Source organism: Antedon mediterranea, chromosome 8 (assembly GCF_964355755.1).
Source record: "Antedon mediterranea chromosome 8, ecAntMedi1.1, whole genome shotgun sequence".
In the NCBI taxonomy this organism is placed as follows: domain Eukaryota; kingdom Metazoa; phylum Echinodermata; class Crinoidea; order Comatulida; family Antedonidae; genus Antedon; species Antedon mediterranea.
The window spans coordinates 24,208,234-24,228,096 of NC_092677.1; the positions used below are offsets into that span (position 1 = coordinate 24,208,234).

Genomic DNA, 19,863 nt, shown 5'->3' on the forward strand with positions numbered 1-19,863 from the left:
ATGTTTATCTTCTTTCCATTACGAAAGAAACAAGTTTTTTGACACACAGGGGAGATGCTGATTCTGTGCCGTTCATAAGGGTGTCATCCTGCAGAGTTGGCCATTTTTATTCCTCCCTTAATATTTGTAGGCAAATCATCTTCTAACTATCATTGTTTTTTTTTCATAGAATGTGACCTACATTTTGTTGAATTTTGCTACTTTAGTATAAAATCATGTAATTGGCCTATACTTTAGTAGTATACATGATTTGAATATTTATCATCATTTCATTTTTCAATTTCAATTTTCTGTAACTTGATTATTTTTTCAATTTAATTAAATAGAAAAAAAATTCTGATTTTCTAAGATTAAAACCATTTGTTATACATTTCAATACTTAGATAATTTTAAAAGTTACTTAATCAATAACTTATTGATTGATAAAGATTATTTTAAAAGGGATTGATTAATTAAAAGTAAATCACTAAATATATTTCTTTTAGATTGAAACAGGTTTTTAATCGATTTACAGTATGTTGAATGCTTAAATCAATACCTTATTGATTGATTTGTAGTCAATTATTTTAAGTACTAAATTACAAAATATTATGAAAATTGCAAGATTGTGTTACAAATTCATTTTTGTTGTCACACACTCAGATAATAACGACCAATCAATATTTTATTGATTGATAATGATTATCAATCAATATTTTATTGATTGATACTCATTATTGATTGATAATGATTATCAATCAATATTTTATTGATTGATACTCATTATTGATTGATAATGATTATTAATCAATATTTGATTTAATTGATAATGATTAATTTTTAGTAAAAATCACAAAACGTTTCCTGTTTAATAATAAAGTCAGATTAAGTATAAACTTAAAAATACAATTAAATCTTTAAACTTTGATTGTCAAAGTTTGCTTCAGACAAGTTTTGTTTGAGTATCGGTTTAAACGAGTATCGTAATGATCTGGTAGACGCGCACTCGTTATAGCGTGACAATCATACCGCTGGGAAGACGATAATGCTGCAAGCCTTAATGCTTGCCCTCCAACTTTAATAACAACATCAAATAGAAAATAAAAATCTAACATATACTGCGTCAAGTGTGGCTTCATTTAACGGCTCGACAACGGCGATGTTGTACAAATCATACAAGCCGTGGCGTGTAGCATAGTTTAATAGCTCTCCATTGGCATCAGGTGTTCTCGTTATTTTTTTGATATCAAATTCTGTAGTTCAAATTAAGAATTGGATTAGTTTAGCATCAAGACATTTTTTTGTACATGCTCAGAAGGGTGTCATTTAGCTATAGCCACATATGCATCAAGTAATCATAAGCAATATTAAAAAACATTTTGTTTTAATAATTATTATGTCTACAGATTATACTAATTAATAATTAACAACAATTTTTATTTGATTTTTATCTCCAAAAATATCATGTGGTCACATATTAATTGTTCACTTTCACAATAATATAATTTTCTAATTAGAAACAACATAATTGATTTTTTAAATATATTATTTTAAATATGATTTTAAAAAAAAAAGCATAATTATTATTATTGCAGGGATTTAAAAAAAAAACTAAATATATCTTCTTAATTTTTTTTTATATTTAACTTTATTCACAAAAGCACAGAAAAAGTTTCCAGTTTAACATTGTGGTGTTATCTGCATTTAATTCTTTTCACAATTTATTGCTAGCGGTTTCGAGTTATTGCGTTTGAAAAACCCATATGCAATAACGTAATAATCTTAACTTTTTTTTTTCAAAATTATGAAATTAAATAACTAATATTTTAACTGATTGAAGAGGTCAGTAATAATATAAACTTAAAAGTCCATGTAATAACATAATAATTTCAACTATTTTTTTTTCAAAATTATGAAATTGAATACTGTAAACCAACTGTAAACCATAACTAATATTTTGTTAAATTGAAGAGGTCAGTAATAATAAAAACAGGGATTTGTATCATTTGTCACTTGTTAAAGCAATGGTGTTAATTTCTGTAGATTGATAACGGGAAAAGCACTTAAGTTAATCTGTAGGTGGCAAACTGTGTACATCCACCTCATCTCTTATTCATTTAATTGTATTATTTTGAGTATTTTCCAAACAAAGAACTGTTTTTAGTTGAGTTGTTTATTGTTTAGTTCGTAACCAATGCACCCATGCACATATTTCATCTACAGTATGAAAAAAAATTAATTTTTTTTTGTTTAATTTTGCTTAATGATGATGATCAAAATAGCAAAGTCTTACAAGCAGGCCCTCAAACACTTACATTAAGAGAATGGTATATACACGTAAAATAACAGAAGTTTTGTAAAAAAAAAAAATAAATTGTTTGTGAAATCTGTTTTCAGTTTAGGGACCATACCAAACCAAACTAATTTATTTTATTTATTTTACTTCAATTACTGCAGTAATGAAATGATTTTAGTTGGTTTCATTAGTTATAGATTGTTAGGAACTTTTCTGAAATAAACAGTGTCTATGAAAATCACATAGAGATATTATAGTTCACTATAATATCTCTATGATTATCCTAAGAGTGTTTGCTAAATAATTGATTAAAGGGTAAACAACATGTAGTAGTACTGCAGTAACTGCAGTACTAATACAATAAAATTGCAATTAATAATGATTATGTTACATAACTTGTTATTATATATATTATTAATTTACAAATTCATCATAAAATTTAAATCTTGTTATTTTGCATTTTGTCTTACAGGAGCATGATCACCATCACCATCATCGACGACCAACATCAAGTGACCGGCATCACATGAGACCACCGTCCGAATCGTCACACTCCAGCTCGTCGCACGCTATCCACAGCTCACTATGGAACAACAAAGATAGCCCTGGAGCAGCCCCGCATAGGTGGGATGAAAAGTTGGTCGCTTTAAACTTTATCAGAATCATTTGTCGTCCATGCATGTGTTTCATGTCATCTATATAAATTATACTTATCCTTGTTTTCTGCTTCTATTTTGGGTACATTAACACAATTCAATTCACCTTTAGCAGCATATGTTGTAAACTTTAAAGTTAGTATGCTGGGATCTGTTGAATGTAGTGCTTTTTAACCCCATATCCTAGCATTTCTAGTATAGAATTGTAGAATAAACATTCCAGTAACCCCTGCTGTAAATACAATTATAAACATCATTTTTTTTAAATTTCATTTTAATTATGGCTTTCAGAAGCCATTTTATTACTGTGTTACTTCATTAAAAACAAAATTAAATAAAATCCTAACTGCTGTTCCGATCCCAGGAGGTTAAAGCGTGGTTGCCACTAGCGACGCAACATAACGCAATGTACTGTAAGAAAATGCCCTACCAATCATTGTGTTTGCCCCGCCTTTGTGAAATCAAACCTGCGATGTTTGCAGCACTATTGCTATTTTTATATGAAACGTTTTATATATTTTTGTACTATATTGTGAAAAGCACTCAAAATATTTTCCTATGTGGACGAAATAAAGTTATCAATCAATCTATCAATCGTCAGTTCCCACTTGTGATTACACAATACAGCACTTTGCTTCGATACATCGTTGTGTTGTGTTCTAGTGGGAACCAAGCTTTACATATATTTTGTATACTGTATTTCTTTAACTGTGGTGGGGAAGGGGAAGAGCCAGATGGTCTGATATAGATTTTACGTATATCCAGCACTTGTTGATGCATACTATCATTTCCCTCTGTTACTGTACATCATTAAAAAAATACCTTGGCATTTCAGTGTCTAATACAGAGCTGTGTCGCGCTATCTTAGAAATTAATGGATTAAGATAAAGACAAATAACCTTCTAAAAACAAAATTCAGAGCGAAAAACATTTATCTTAAACCAGAATCAGGAGAAATCGCATTATAAAAATTAGAAGGAAAAGGTTGGAACCTCTGCGAACAGCATTAAATCATTCGATATGATTAAAAATGATTCATTCCAATTAGCATTTTTATAGAGATATTGTAAAACTCAATTGAAATTATTAATATCAGAAGACATAAAAATGTATATTTAAAAATAAGCTAATAGCCACTAGTATGGGATGTAATGGTAATGTAATGTAATGGTATAAAGCTAATTCCTTTGACACTGAAAGTAGGTGGTTAGCATGCATGACAAGTAGGACTTTAATGCTCAAGTTTGACAAATAACATGAGACTTTAAAGGATGTAACAGGACTTTAGGCTTTCTCTTTCAAATAAATAGGTTACTTGCAAAATATACACATATAAAGTTTAAATGCTTTTTTTTTTTTTTTCATGGAATATTTTATACTAGTAGAACCATCGCATCATCATTGGTCAAATTACTTGCATTGCAATTACGTTTCTTGAGTTGCCTTCTCCTAGTAGGAACAAAGCTTAAAAGGACATCTTCGGAACCACACAAAGTGTCCTCTAAATAGGTGTCCATAGTCTTAAAATATATTTTTTCCATATTTGTTTCATGGAAAGTTTTCCCTAAATGGGTGACCCAAAGCAGGGGTTATATACTGTAATACCAACTATGAAAATGACAAATGATAATAAGGATGATACAGTTAAACCTTATTGGTTCGTGGAAAAGATGAATGTAAAGTTGTGCGCTTACATTTGCTAATATGATTTAACAAACAGGTTTTTGATTGACTGACCATGCTTACCAGAGATGTCTGAACAGTGAGGTTGAACTGTATAATGTAATTGTCTACACAATATGTATATTAATTAATATTTTCCTACAATTTTATTATTTTTAAATATCTTCTTTTTTTTTCCTTTTGATTCTTAGGCCTGTAGCTCAACTTGCATCAAAACCAGAAGATGTACACAGAGGTTTTCATCCTTATCGCCATGCCGATGAACTTCATAAGGTTCTGGCACCTACACACATGCAGTATGACCCCAGTAGTGCATCGGTACTCTCAGCAGGGTACCCATATCATCCTGCCTTTTTACCCCCTACTCATATGCAGTTTCCTCATTTAAGGTGAGTTATTTGTTTTTCAAATTCACAAGTTAATTAATATGACTATTGTTTCCTGACAGCGTCATCTATTCAACAAAATATCTGCCACACAGTATCATTTTTCGTTTACCATAATTTTGAAAAGAGTGAGGGGTACAGAGACAAGATAGTGGACAACCAGGTCTAGACCAATCATTTCATTACAGTTATATTCAACAATGCCTCATTAAATTTAAAAGGTGAAAATTATTGTTCCTCCTTGTAACCACAACCACTTGGCCAATAAATGGCCTCAACTTTCAAATTATCCTCTAATGGCTACACTCACAGATCAGCATTTCAAAAGTAGTATGTTGGCTTGCTTAAACTCTGTCTACACTATCAAACTTTATGTGACAAAAAAAGTGATGTCCCCCATATATTGACATGATGATGTCATATCACTATCATATTTGGGGATATCACTACCATATTTGGGCATACTTTTGTCTTTTAAAACTAGTTTGATAGTGTAGACAGAGCTTTCATCCAACTGGTGTAGTGAAAATGTCAAGTTGTTTAGGCATAGACATGAAGGCGAAAGGACATCGTGGCTAGCCTTAGGACATGATTGTTTAGGCCTGCACTGTATTTGAGGGGTTGCTGCTACAATTACGCTAATATTATTAGTTAATAATGAGAAATTAATGCGAGTGAAGAATTCTCATTACTTATAGGTTATCCAATCCTAATGATTCGTTAATTTCTAATTATTAATCTGAACCTATCATTTGCACAAAGTCTAATTCAAATTTAACGGACTTTTATTACTATGTATTTAGGATAGATTTCAGGCAAACGGGACCATTAAAACAGTGAATATCTTCATTGTAATTTGTAGGAGTCTTTATATTTGAAGAAACTAATGTATGTGTACTGTAGTTAAAGAAAATTCTAATTAAAGCAGTGCACACATTTTATTTGTATTGTCTGTTGATTGATTATAAACTATAAAATGATTGTACATGGCATGTTATTGCTTCTCCTAATATACAAAAGCACTCAGGGGATTTTATACAGAGGTAATTAATATCCCTTTTAATGTATTAATAGCCAGTTTTGTAATCACATGTGTAGGCAATATCAATCCATAGATCAAAAGGTCTAGCCCTAGTACATTAAACGACTTCAATACAGATCCTACCTACGTCAAATGTGTGTAAAACGACCGATATTGAAAGTTGAATTTAGTTAACCAGTTTGTTATGTAATTTGATACCTTGCTGTTGCATCCCTCTTAAAATCTTTAATTAAATGTTTATTTACAAGTCAGTAAACAATGTAAAAATAAATTTTGAATATTATAACTGAAAACTTACAATATCAAAATGTGATAAGTCTGTAGGGAAATGGTTGGCGCCAGATGATAGACATTTACGATATTATTTTAGGTAGATATTTCAATATGAAATTGAATAATGCTTGTGGTTTACCTTATTGCATGACATTAAATTAAATTCAGTAAGGATTTGATAAATGGGGAAGAATAAAGTTATACTTTGAAAAATTCCAAAGATATCCATGATGTCAGCAAACATTTCATGTATCTACACTATCAAACTTTATGTGATGTGCCCATATATGGACATGATGATGTCATATCACTACCATATTTGCGAATATCTCTACCATATTTGGGCACATCACATAGTTTTATAGTGTAGACTGGATGAAGTTCTTTTTCTACAAAAGGGGCAAAATATTTAGAGTAGGCTAGTTAGGCCTATTAGCATTTATGTTCCTCTCTAGTTTGAAAAGGTGTATTCAAGCAAAGGGAATCCCTCTGGTTACCAGATGTGTGCTCCTAATGTTATTCTCAAGAATTAAAGTAATGTTGACCATTTCTATGCAGTACAGAAATAACTAATTTAAAATCATATTTTTTAAACATAATCTCTTGGCTATTGAAACTGTACTGTATATGGCATTTTGACTATCTCTAGGTAATGATGATGTCATTATACTGTACAACATGCAGCATTATTTAATTCACCATTTTAATTTGCATATTAGACACAAACTGGTGCAGTAAATAAAAATGGAATTTTTATTATTAATTAGTGTGTAAAAACACGAAATTAATCAAAGCACCGCGGTTCTTGACTGATCAGTTAATGTATAGATGATCACGAGTGAATAAATTTATATTTCTTGCTTCTTTTCATAATATTTATATATTATGATTATAATTCATGTTGATTATGAGAGAACATGAACTTGTTCGAAATATAAATCCTAATAATGTTTATGAATATGTTTGGTATGATCTATGAATTTCAAAATGTTTTAATAATCCATTTTGTCTATGCATGCATAATTTATGTTTACCGGTAAAGGCACTGTTCTTTTTATTAAATATTGCCAATCAATGTTAGTAAAATTTTAATTATAAAGATGTGATACTCAATTCTGTTGCCGGAATGATGCACTCAAAAAGTAGTTCAAAGTATTAAAATTGCACTTTTGCGCATACAGTAAAGGGGCCATGTCAGAATTATTCTAGTGCAGTTACTGCAGTAATTATTTCTTTCACTCTTTAACTAGTTTGTGCAATTATCAAACTTCTTCTGATTATACAAACTTCTAAACAAACTAAAATCATACATTGTAAAATATAGCCATGCCAAATTAGTAATTATTATTTATTCAGGCAAAAGATACATTTTACAAAATATAATACAAATCAACAAATTAAACAAACACGCTGCAAGAAGAAAATATAAAATCATAGTCACTAGCTGCCAGGAAAGCACAAAAGCAGCCAAGTCACTGTGACTAATTAATTCATAAACCAATTTACACAATATTTTCAAAACTCATTTATCTTTAAAAAAAATTTTAATTTAATAAAAGGTATAGCCTCCAAAAAATATTTTTACTGTGATAATTACAATTTGTCTTGTAAATTTCTAACGCGGTCGATAAGCGCATTTTTATAGAATTTTTCTTAAAGTACTCTAGTTTGTCTCATTATATTTGAACACATTTAATACCCAATTAAAATTGACAGAATTACAGAATAGTAGTGTATTATATACTATACAAAATTGAGTAGCCTTTTGCGGTATGACGTACCACGGAGGAATATGATGTAACTAAGAAACGATTTTTTTAATCATTTTACAATTTGTTACAATCACCATTGTTGTCAATTTAATTACTGTTCAATTGTAAACAAATGACTTCTCGGAACTCGTGTGTGTAATAAAAAATCGGTTATTCCTTCATCCACTCTTAAAGAATTATTGGTTAAATATCTTGAGCCATTGTTATGTCCCTACTAAAAAAATAATATTCTCAGTCTCTATAAAGCATATTCAAAAACTCAGTATAAGCTATGCAACTTTTTACTTGATTTCTATGTTTTATTTGAGAGAAGAAAACAAGTTGTATCCTTGATATCTGGTTCGTATCACATCATCAGGTTTTAGATTTATAACACATCTAAATAGATTTTGATTTCATTTGATTGGACGATTGTGGGTCACATGGTGTCTGATACTAATAGACGTACTTATTAATTAATTTAGTGAAAGATGAAGGTTTTTATTTTCTTAAGCCTTTTTACCTCATGAAAATAGAATTTCATCTTTCCCCTCCTGAAATTATTTGTACCATCGCATTCATAAACATTCATTATTTGTATACTATTGCATGGTAAAGATCTATAAAATTATTATATTATACAACCAGCTTTTTGTAAACATTTTGGAATTTTGTGTGATGCAGTTAGGTACTGTAGGTGTAAGCGGCCTGAAGTGCTGTCTAACTGATCTACTCCCCTACCAAAATGCTTTCTTTTGAAATCAGCTAAGAGTCTCTAATTCAGTAATAGATAGGAAATTGAAATGGTTTTGATATTAAATGCTGTAAATTCTTTCACTTAGTAAAACTAAAGAAAAAAAAATGTTTTCCTATGAAACTATATGTACTACAGGACCATAATATTTCAATTCACAATAATTTGATTATATTATAATTTTTTATACCTATATTGGGAATAAATTTGTCTAAGATTAGTATTTTGTGATCAAATATTAAATAACACATTTGAATTTTGAGATTGACATATTTAAAAATATCCATCTCATTATCCACTAGTGCATTCATGTTCTAAGAAGTAGGCACCAGAGGTCTATAATGTTTCCCACGCGTCGTAACAAATTATGACAGAAAATCTGATCTAGTATTAACATTGATGTTGAATTCCCACGTTAGTTGTCTGTTAGCATAGACACCAGGCCATGTTTGTGATGACCAGTGAACAGCTCTCTGCCTCAATTGCAAACTAATAGCCAGTGGTCAAGGATCACTTTCTTCTTGTAAAAGTCCATATTAACTCGGACAGTTATTTAATGCTTATCATTCGATAGAACAAAATAAAATTAAAATAAAAATTAATGCTAAGCATTCAAATTGGAATTGACACAGTCATGGTTTGAAGAGCCTCCCTTTTATCAATTACATTACTGCTTTTGTTAATAAAATTCGATTCTTTTTTTTTTTTCATTTTTTTTATATAATTTTTTAAAGACAAAAAACATGTATTTTCAAATGACTATTACAATATATAATTTTCATATTCTTTAATGTTGTCATTTTGATATCGAAAATATCAACATTTTTTTTTGTTTTTCTGTTATTCTATGTAATAATTCATTCACACAGTTAAGACTATTTTATTACAAGGAATTAGATCATTTTTCACTCGTTACAAATAAACATTCAGTAGCAAGCTAAAAAAAAAAAAATTGGTCCCTCAGAAGTTGGTCGTCGTAGATTTAGAGCTGGTTGGTTTTTTTTTTAAATGCACAAAGGCCTCAAGTGGAAAATTCTCAAAATATATCACAAACTCAAATGAGCAATTTCTCACCTACACGTAATTGTTAGGATGGATCCAATAATGCATGGCATGTGATAAATTATCAACCAATCAAATGCCAGGATACACATTTTCTGTAGATGTAAAGAAATAATTATCTATGGTTATAACATACAAAAATTTTAAAACCGTACCAATTACAGTTATTAGAAATCATATTTTGTTTTTGATATATTAAAAAGAAACATTAATTCTTAATTGTTATTGCACGACAGACTAATCAACTTTATTAAAGATTTCTGATCATAGCAACCAATTAAATGCAGAATTAATGAATGTATTATGAATACCTTTGACATTTGGTATACATGTTTGCCATCACACCTAAAACTCAACATTTAAATACCATGACTAAAAAAGATTAAAATCACATTTTCTTTAGTTTCAGTTAATTGTATATTGATGAGGTTAATTAAATTTACTTTGATGGATCATCGTTGTTGAAGTTGTTTTGATAAATTTAGTAACTCTGTTATTCCCAATTGTAAAAAAAAAAATTCTCAATTTTGATACAATACTGTATGCCCGTGAATATTATGTGAAAAAATAGTATAGGAACAGTCCGACAACTAACATTTTTATTTCCCTTGCCCAATCGTACAATGGTCCATAAAGTTGAAATAAATGGTTTATATTAAAATTAGAAATAGTTCCACAAGCCAATAATTTTTTTTTTTAAAGAATTTTTTTGCTATAAATAAAAGTTGATAGTGCGTATCCATATATGGACATAACGATATCATATTATCACTACCATATTTGGGCAAATCACAATTTCTTTGTCAAACTAGACAGATTATTTGGCTTTAAAATTTCCATTTTTTGCAATATTATTTTGAATAAATTTTAAACATTTGAAATTATAAATCAATAATTGCATTATATCATTATTTTTTATTACATAGTATAATGTGCATCACACCCAGATATTTTTAGAAAAGCTAAATTTTATTTCATTACATGATTTGGCTCTTTCTTCGTTTTATGGTATTGATTCAAATATAGATTTTTAGAAAGTAATTGGTCTTATGATGTTCTTCTGAAAATGTAAATAACGTTCTACAGAAAGCAATAAACTTTACTATCAATCTAATTATGTCAATATTTTTAATTTTGCAAGGTGAATATCCAAGACTGTCCATTCTTCTGATCTTTGGCAATGTTTGAAAATTGCTCTACAGAAACTATTATGAAAATTCAATTGCGGATTTTAAAACTGGTTCTTTATAAGTTGACTCCTTCCTGCAACAAAAAAATACCGTTTTTTTAGCTTTAAAATCTGCTCAGCAGAAAGAAGCTTTTCATGAGGGTGTAAGTAACAGGCTTTTTATGAAAAATAACAGCCTGAAAAAAATTCAGTAGAGCAGAATGCTATTAGCTCTTGGGAAAAGCAGGCATTTGAAGTACTTTTACGCATCTTGGACATCGTACATTGATTGTTAAATCGTGTAGTTCAATCTGGTGTGAAACGTAAAACCCATTTTCACAAGATACCAATTCAAGTTCAATAACATTTATTCAACACTAATGTAACAATAATAATAATGGTAACAATAACAACAACAAAAATTGTTTATAATAATGCTAAACAAGAAAGATGAAAAATATATTTTTTTTTAAAAAACAGAAAAGTAAATAAATAAAAATATGCATAAACAAAGACACTTAGGATGAAGTACTTGTCCAGAACAAAAGTAAGAAATTCTCTTCTGTGTTGTATTTATTTTACATGCTTTTAATCAGTGTCAACAGAGTGCAGAGCTACTATAAGCTGGCAGTGCTTCTAGTTAAATATTTATATTTAATTAAATTTATTACATTATTATTAATTATTAATTTTCCGTTGTAATATAATCTGGATTTGTTTGAACATTTTTGGTTGGTTATTATATCGCCATAACTATGAATTTTAAGAAAAAAATTTGTATTCCTTGTATTTGTTGAACCATTTTATATTCTTCTCTTTCCAATGTAGGTGTTTTTGCTAATGTTTTATTCATGTACTAGTTTGAGTTCCATGGTTTGAGGAACTCTGAACGCATGCAATGAATAGTAAATATCTTCTAATATAAATGTAATCTCAAATGACATTTACGTATAATGCTACTAACATTTGTGATTTTTAATCGTTCAAGTTCTATCTAAATTTCATCAAATACTGTTATTATTTCAAAAATTACAATTCTTCAACGAAAAGGGATAACAAATTGTTGGCATTTTTCAATAAATATTTCTGTAATTTATTAGGTTGATGTTGGCGGGTAGCCTTTGTTTTTCATTATATTTTAATTGAACCTGCTATTTTGAATAGTAATTATAAACTCCCACATACTATAAGTCGTCATTCTCAGAAGAGTCTATTATGATACGACTTATGGAATATTGTGTACAAAAAATATATAAAAATATTGATTATTCTTTTTGTTATATGCATCTTTTAGAGGATGATATAAATAGAATCTGCTTTGTCTTAAAAAAGAACATAGTTTAACTTTCTTGTCTGCCTCCAATTTATCTTGCATCAAACTACGTACCATTTGATTATCTTTGATACGAGGAACATGAAGACCTTTGCGCTGACGGTTTGCACTGCCATGCTTTGAGCACGATATATGCAATTAGCCTCTAGACATGTAATACGTAATGTTGTTAATGTTTGTAGCAATCCTATGACATGGTAGATTCCTATTGGTTGGAATTTTCCATTGATATTCTTATACTAGTCGTTGATTGCATAAACTTCCTAATTAAAGACCACTTTCCAAGTATATATAGACCTGTCTGTAATATATGCATGAACACAAAATACAGATAGCCCAGTTGAACTGATTCTAATTAAAGACCACTGCTATAAAACCACAAAACTCTGATTTTAAAATTGTAATATTTACAGTAACTGCATGTTATTTGTAAACTCTGTCTACACTATCAAATTTTAATTGACAAAAAAATGTGATGTGGCCATAATATGGTCATGTTGATGTCATATCACTACTATATTTAAGCATATCACTACCATATTTGGGCACATTACACTTTTTTTGTCAAACTAGTTTGATAGTATAAACAGAGCTTTAGATCAGATCATTGAGATACATTTTTAGTAATTTTTCTTGCACATAAAAAAAATAAAAATTAGCTTACGCTTTTTGTAGTCAAATTATTCAATTTAGAAAAAGGAAAATAAACATTTTGAGTGTTTACTAATGAGAAACAAATAAAGTAGAAGTAATTTTTGAACGTGAAATCCATCAGGTAATGAATGTACTGTATAATGTACCGCAAGCATTGAAAGAGATTGTAATGAATTACACATATACAGTCCTACTTAGTAATGTAGCTCAAATTGAGACGAATAATTACAAAAGCCTGCAAGAATTATTCAAATGAATAGGTAAAGCTTTTTACAAATCAACAAATGAGGACTATCGCGTACGTCATGCGCTCACTGATTACACATGCGTATAATTTGCGGATCAGATCATTTTTTTAAAAATCATAAATGCTAAATCTAACCTTTGTTGTAGAGATGTTATATGGAGTATTGGTATCGTTGCGGGGTTGTTTTACCTCCTATTATCATTATACCGCCTAATTTATTAGGGACACTGAACTAGATTACGATTTGATGGGAAATTGGTGATTGCGAATGCATTTTACATGTCATTCTATAAATAACCCAGACATTAAATATGACACGCTCTTGGTGATATTAATGTAAAAGAATGATCATATTCCAACAATAACAACAAAATCACATGCCACTTCTTATATCAAAATCAATATTGCACATGAAATAATATCATATTAAAAGTAGAATTTATAATGTATGTCCAACATTAATTATTTATGAAAAGAAACCAGTGTCACAAATGGTTGTTGGCATTAATATAGGTCTGTGGTTTTTTTTTTTTTCTTCCGCTTCTTCAGCGTTTTTGCTTACTATTATTAACATATATTAATTAAAGACACTTGCCCTAATCTAATCTAATCTAATCTAGTCTAATTTAGAGTCACTAACTATATAGCCTATTGCGATCATTTTTGTATATATGGTTAAAAATGTGAGAAAAAGGTTGCAGAATAATACATGATCAAAATGTTTTTAAAGGGTATTTCATTCTCTGTAAATACACGTATTTGGATCATTTTACCTTTTAGAAAATAATTGAATTAGTTACTTTAGGATGATAATATGCAACTGATCTATAATTCTGTCATTTGTAAAGGTCAGTGTCAATAATACTTTTAGTTAAATGATTAAATCATAAATAAAGTGAAGGTATCTCACTCTGTCACTATCAGGTTTTGTATTTTTTTCAAAATTGTTTTTGCAAAATAAACAATTTTGGAAAAAAAAACCAGACATGGACCCAGACATTTTGTATAATATCGGTGTATAATGCATAGAGTGGTTTAAGGTTTGTGAACAGATGAAGGGGAGGAGAGACACCCAAAAGATGCGTCCCACGATCCACCATTCAGCATTATTATTCATCTACCAATGTTTGTACCATAAAATAAATGTACAATACTTTTATTTTTATAGCAAAATAAAATTAATGATGAAATGATATGTTGAAATTAGTTGCCTTAACAAAAAAAAACGGCTTATAAATTGTAATTCAATTGTATTATTTTTATTATTAAAATTTAATATTTAAAACATTATTAATTGATATTAAATTAGGTCCTAAGCAATTCATATTTTATGTTACTGACATATCCAACCCAGTTACTGTATGCTTGCTCCTTTGTTTGTAGTGCCACATAAGGCCGCAGCCTTTTATTGATTTTGCTATCAAACACTGCATAACCAGAGTGTCTTATTTCTCACTAGTAGCATTCATGCTAACTACATAGATCAGACAATTTTACCTCACTTGCTCAATGTGTGTCACATATTTTTCCATATGAAATCAGAAATGCTATATACATACAACAACTTGTAAGTTATTACAATTTTTGATGGCAACTTAGAAGATTATCTTAGGAAATGGAGGAGTTTTCAAATAAAGTAGACCATTTATGTGAAATTTGAAAATTAATACTGATATTCTCTGATAATGTTTTTGCTTTCAATTAAATCTAATATTACTAATGTTAAATGTCAGTTAATAGACTCTACAAAATAACACTCATGTTTATTAAAAATAATACTCCATCTAGTCTGTTATATAATGTATATAAATGAACCGTTTTAATTATAAAATTAAAAAGAAATTTTTGTTTTAACTCGAATCATTTAGAAATGTGGTTATTTAGATGCCAGCTACTGAACCAGGGTCCTGGGTTCAAGTTTTTTCTTATGACAGAGACTTATAATAGACTTGTTTGTGTAGAGCATCTGGTGTCTTTGTGGTTATTTAATAGGAGAGGCTGCTTAATTAGCCACTAGCCTAAAACATCTACTGTATGTGGCAATGTAGCTCCTCTCTGGGCAACTCCAAACTTGGTCATAAATAAAGATATACATTTTTTTTAATGCAATAAAAAAGAAATAATATTAAAATAAATAGTAAATACAGTAGTAAAGGCCAAGTGCAGGCAAAACATTTCTATTGATCATACATTCTGCACTTTCTTATCAGTTCAAATTACACAGTAAAATCTCTATTCTTTTGTACACACATTTTGTAAATAAAGAGGCATTTTAAAAAGCTATGAAAAATAAACGGGTGTGGTAAAAAATGTTATCAGATGACTAAATATAGGTAATATAACTTGAATTTTACATTTCTGATATTTTTTTTCAACTTCAGATTTTTATTTTCATGCTATAGCAAAAATTATCTACCGTATATCCACCATCTTTTTTCACCTTCTAGGGAGTCACCAGACATGTTATTTTTAGGTTAAACTACCTAACTACTGAAAAAAAGTCTTCCTGGTTTTTATGACAGAATTTTTGCCAAATTTTGTATTTGACCATAATAAGGGAAATTCATGTTTTTTGGTCTTGATTTCTGTTACAAATATAGATTTATGTACAATTAACCAGATATTATATTTAAAATTCATGCCTGTACCTGAGATTTAAGGAACGTAATTGGGCCCAATAAATTAACCCCTTAAAACAAGTGGTGTTACCTAAATATGGGTTAAAAACTATGTTTTATTTTCCATAGTTTGTTAAGAATGGTTCTACTGTAGTTCTAATTAATCAGTAAATGTTATGTCCTTGAGTAATTATTTTTTTTTAGAAGTTTAGTAAAGTAAATATATTACCTAAAATAGATAATTTATAAAATATTTGCATATTTCGATTAGTTTTGCCTTTTTCTACTGGGTGGATCTTGACAAATTGGTCTGATTGTTCTTTTTTAAATGGTTGAAAAGTAGGGATCCTTCAGTATCAAGTTTTTTTTAAAGTTCATTGAAGTAAATATATTACCTGAAATAGCTAATTTATAAAATATTTGCATATTTCGATTAGTTCTGCCTTTTTCTACTGGGTGGATCTTAACAAATTGGTCTGATCGTTCGTACTGTTTTTAGTTTTCAAATAAACAGATCTTCTTGTATAAACGCATTATCGCAATATAGCAGTTTATTTACAGACAAATGAAACATGCCTACCTAAATTTAATGCCATTTTAGATTTCTTGCTATTTTTCCCTTTCAATTACTATGTATTATTTTTATTCCGCTGTGTTTATAGATTAAAAGATATTACTGTCAGTATATCATGCAAGATTGATGAATTATGATGGGGGTATGTCAGACTTGATTTGCCTACGTGATGATTCAAAAGGGTTAAGCTGTGTTTCCAGTACTAAAACAGCACCATCGTAATCAATCATTCTATTACATCCATTCTATCAATGTTTTGAATCATAACTGTTGCCAGAATATTCACATCATTTTCACCCAGTGTCAAATTTGATTCATTTCATTGCCAATGATACTGCTTGATAATTTGTACCTAAATTTGCTGTTGATATTCAAATCACACATCAGTTATCCTTGAATTCATAGATACTTGAATGTTGGACTACTTAAATGCCACTTGAATGTTGGACTACTTACATTCGTTATTTGTAAGCATGGCTATACTTATATAAACAGTAACTAAATCATATCAGTAAAAAAAGAAAATTAAAGTGCAGACAAAAACCATTGGTTGATTATACATTCTAATAATTATCGATTTATAGTTTTCCCTTAGTTTTTGTATTTTTTTTAATGTAAAAGCACATATGGGGCATAATTCAAATTACCCAGTAAAATCCCTATTCTTTTGTACACTAATGTTGTAGGTAAATAGAGAGACATTTAAACAAAATTGTTGGTGTTTTATTTTCCCACTATATCAAGAATTATCCATTTTATAACAACAAATGATGTTCTGATTGATTACAGTAGTTGACTAATGTTGATAACTGGTTTTTATAATACGGTAATTAATTTTTATAATTTTGACAACTTTTGTATTTAACCATTTTAGGAGAAATTTCTGTTTTACATTTATTTACATTTAAACTTTAAATTTATGCCTGTATCTGAGCTTTGGGCATGACAAAGGGCGCGATATTTAATATTTCGACTCATATTGAAGATACAGATAACTAGGACAGAATGAGACTCAAATATTACTCAAGTTTTAACTTTTTTGACATCATCAGGACATCAATATTTATTGAAAATCATTTAGGCATATTCTGTTTGGTATATACTTTTTTTACGAAACAATTGTGGAGGTTATGGTGCAAACAAACAAGAAATTAATGTACTTGGCATTTTGACAAGTTGTTATACAACACAAAAAATATTGTAGAGAAAAAAAAATGATACTAAAAATAGAAATTCTGTTTGCTCTGTTGGCAGAACACAATATGTAACGGACACAACATGTACCCACAACAAATCTATAATTTTTTTTTTCCAAATAATAACATTTGATTTCATACATTGACTTTTTATGATGGGAGAGAATCGGAAGGACAGAACAATAAGTGATTTACGATGTTGTAACTCTATTGAACAATTCCTTATAGTACCAGCATATTAGAGCACATCTTACACTGTAAATGGTGTATTTTTAGTATCATTATAAGTTAAAGAGTGACTTTACACTGTTGGTGCACTGTTACATTTCCGTAGCAAAACACTAAAAAAACGCGAGTTAGAACTGGGGACAAAAAAGGTGATTTTTTAAGAATTGAGCTTTGTGCGTATTTTCAGAATAGTAATTTTGAAGAATAAAATGAAAATCATCATTTTTATTGTAGTATATTAAAGCATTTTTAGAGACTTCAGGAATTTGCCATAGTAGGCAATCAATAGGAAAGTTTCAATTTACGACGACTTATGATATACGCATATTGTGTCTTTGGTTGTCATCTGGTCTAGAATCTGCCAAAAGTTCAAAAAGAGTGAAGGAACACATCCCAATGTTCCTGCACTCGCATAATTATTAATTTACATGACATAATTAGTTTCTAGGTCGTAGGTCATCACCAATTAAAAATTCCTTTTAGGGCACTATTTTATGTCCTTTTTAGAATGTTTTTTTTCCTGAATATTTGTGAATCTCAATATCTCCTTTACCTCTAGTCAAATAATAACAATTATTATGTAAATTGACTTTCGTTTATGAATAATCATATTTTTATGATAAAATAAATCATTTTTGACTTGTATGTGGCCTTCTAAACCATATGTTGCTATGGATAGTCAGAGGGCAATTGTTCATGTTTTATTATTTATATACTGGTGCAGTGTAAAACTGAATCCTGTTTTTTTGCATCAAGTAGAAAAAAAAAAATATATACAAAATAGATAAGATATATCTTATTAATTTTTGTATTATAATAATAATACTATAACTAGATCAAATAAATGCATTAAATTTAAATGTACAAAAGAAGATAGATTGGTCCGTACAATCCAAGTTAAAAAGTAATTATTTTTCTTGTATTTCAACAGACTCGATGAACACTATGATCGTTATGGTTATCCAGCTCTTCGGCCTCATTTCATCCCTCTTTCAACTCACCCAGGATTACCAACGATGCCTCATCCATCGATGCATCATCTGCTTGGGGTACGACATCCCATGGACCTATCATTGCAATCATCTAACCTGCAAGCAGCCTCTCTAGGCTCTCATCATCTGTTAGCTATAGATAGGTATGTATTGATAAAAAGCATCAAGCCTGTAGCAAGTAGGGAGGGTTCTCTTTTCTAGAATTGAGGAAATGTTCATGAGCTACAGTAGGCCTAGGCAGATAGGCCTATTTATCACTTTCCACTGCTTGCCTCTAATTTGATTGGTCAGTTCATTGAAACACCTTGCAACTTCTTCCCAGGATTATTATACATTATAGATACAAAACAATAAAAAACAGAAGTGTTACATTAGCAATCTTGTTCTGTGTGCCTACATTAGTAGCATTCTATTGAACATTTAGTTTATCCACTTTTAACAACAAACAAATCTAGAAATTGTAAACAAACATAGTATAAAAGCACAGGTGGTATTTATTTACCAACAAACAATGCCTGTTAAAAGGCCAGGTGTCCAGATATATTTACCTGTTGATACAGATGTCAATGTATTTCAAGTGTTAGTAAGTATTGTTAATAAGTGTTGTACTGTACTGCAAAATCTCTAAATTGGAGACTGAAAAATAGAGTTTCTTTTCTGATATAAAAAGATGTAAACATATAAAATCTTATACTATATGAATTACAAACTGCTTATTTCAAATTTGCAAATTTTTTTAACAGAGAAAAAATGATATTGGAACATAGGGAGAGAGAAAAGCTTGCAGAGGATGTAAGACGAGGGGAGCGTGAAAAGGAACGCGAGAGGGAAGAACGAGAATCAGAGAGGATTCGATCAGCAGCTGCTCATGACCGGCATAGACCGCGCTCAAGAGATGAAGAACGACATTACCATTCCTCAAAAGGTGAAATTAATTCTATGTTCTAACACAATGTATTGTACTAATTTAA

At 29.5% G+C, this 19,863-nt stretch overlaps 1 protein-coding gene across 1 annotated transcript in view; it reads left to right on the forward strand.

The window, feature by feature from the left end:
• The window catches only part of LOC140057204 (uncharacterized), a 62,988-nt gene that overhangs the window by 28,511 nt on the left and 14,614 nt on the right, over positions 1–19,863 (forward strand). Inside the window, exons 4-7 of the mRNA XM_072102763.1 lie at positions 2,748–2,911; positions 4,806–5,003; positions 18,832–19,035; positions 19,636–19,817. Of these exons, the coding sequence (XP_071958864.1) occupies positions 2,748–2,911; positions 4,806–5,003; positions 18,832–19,035; positions 19,636–19,817 (748 nt within the window). The remainder of the gene's footprint in view (positions 1–2,747; positions 2,912–4,805; positions 5,004–18,831; positions 19,036–19,635; positions 19,818–19,863) is intronic.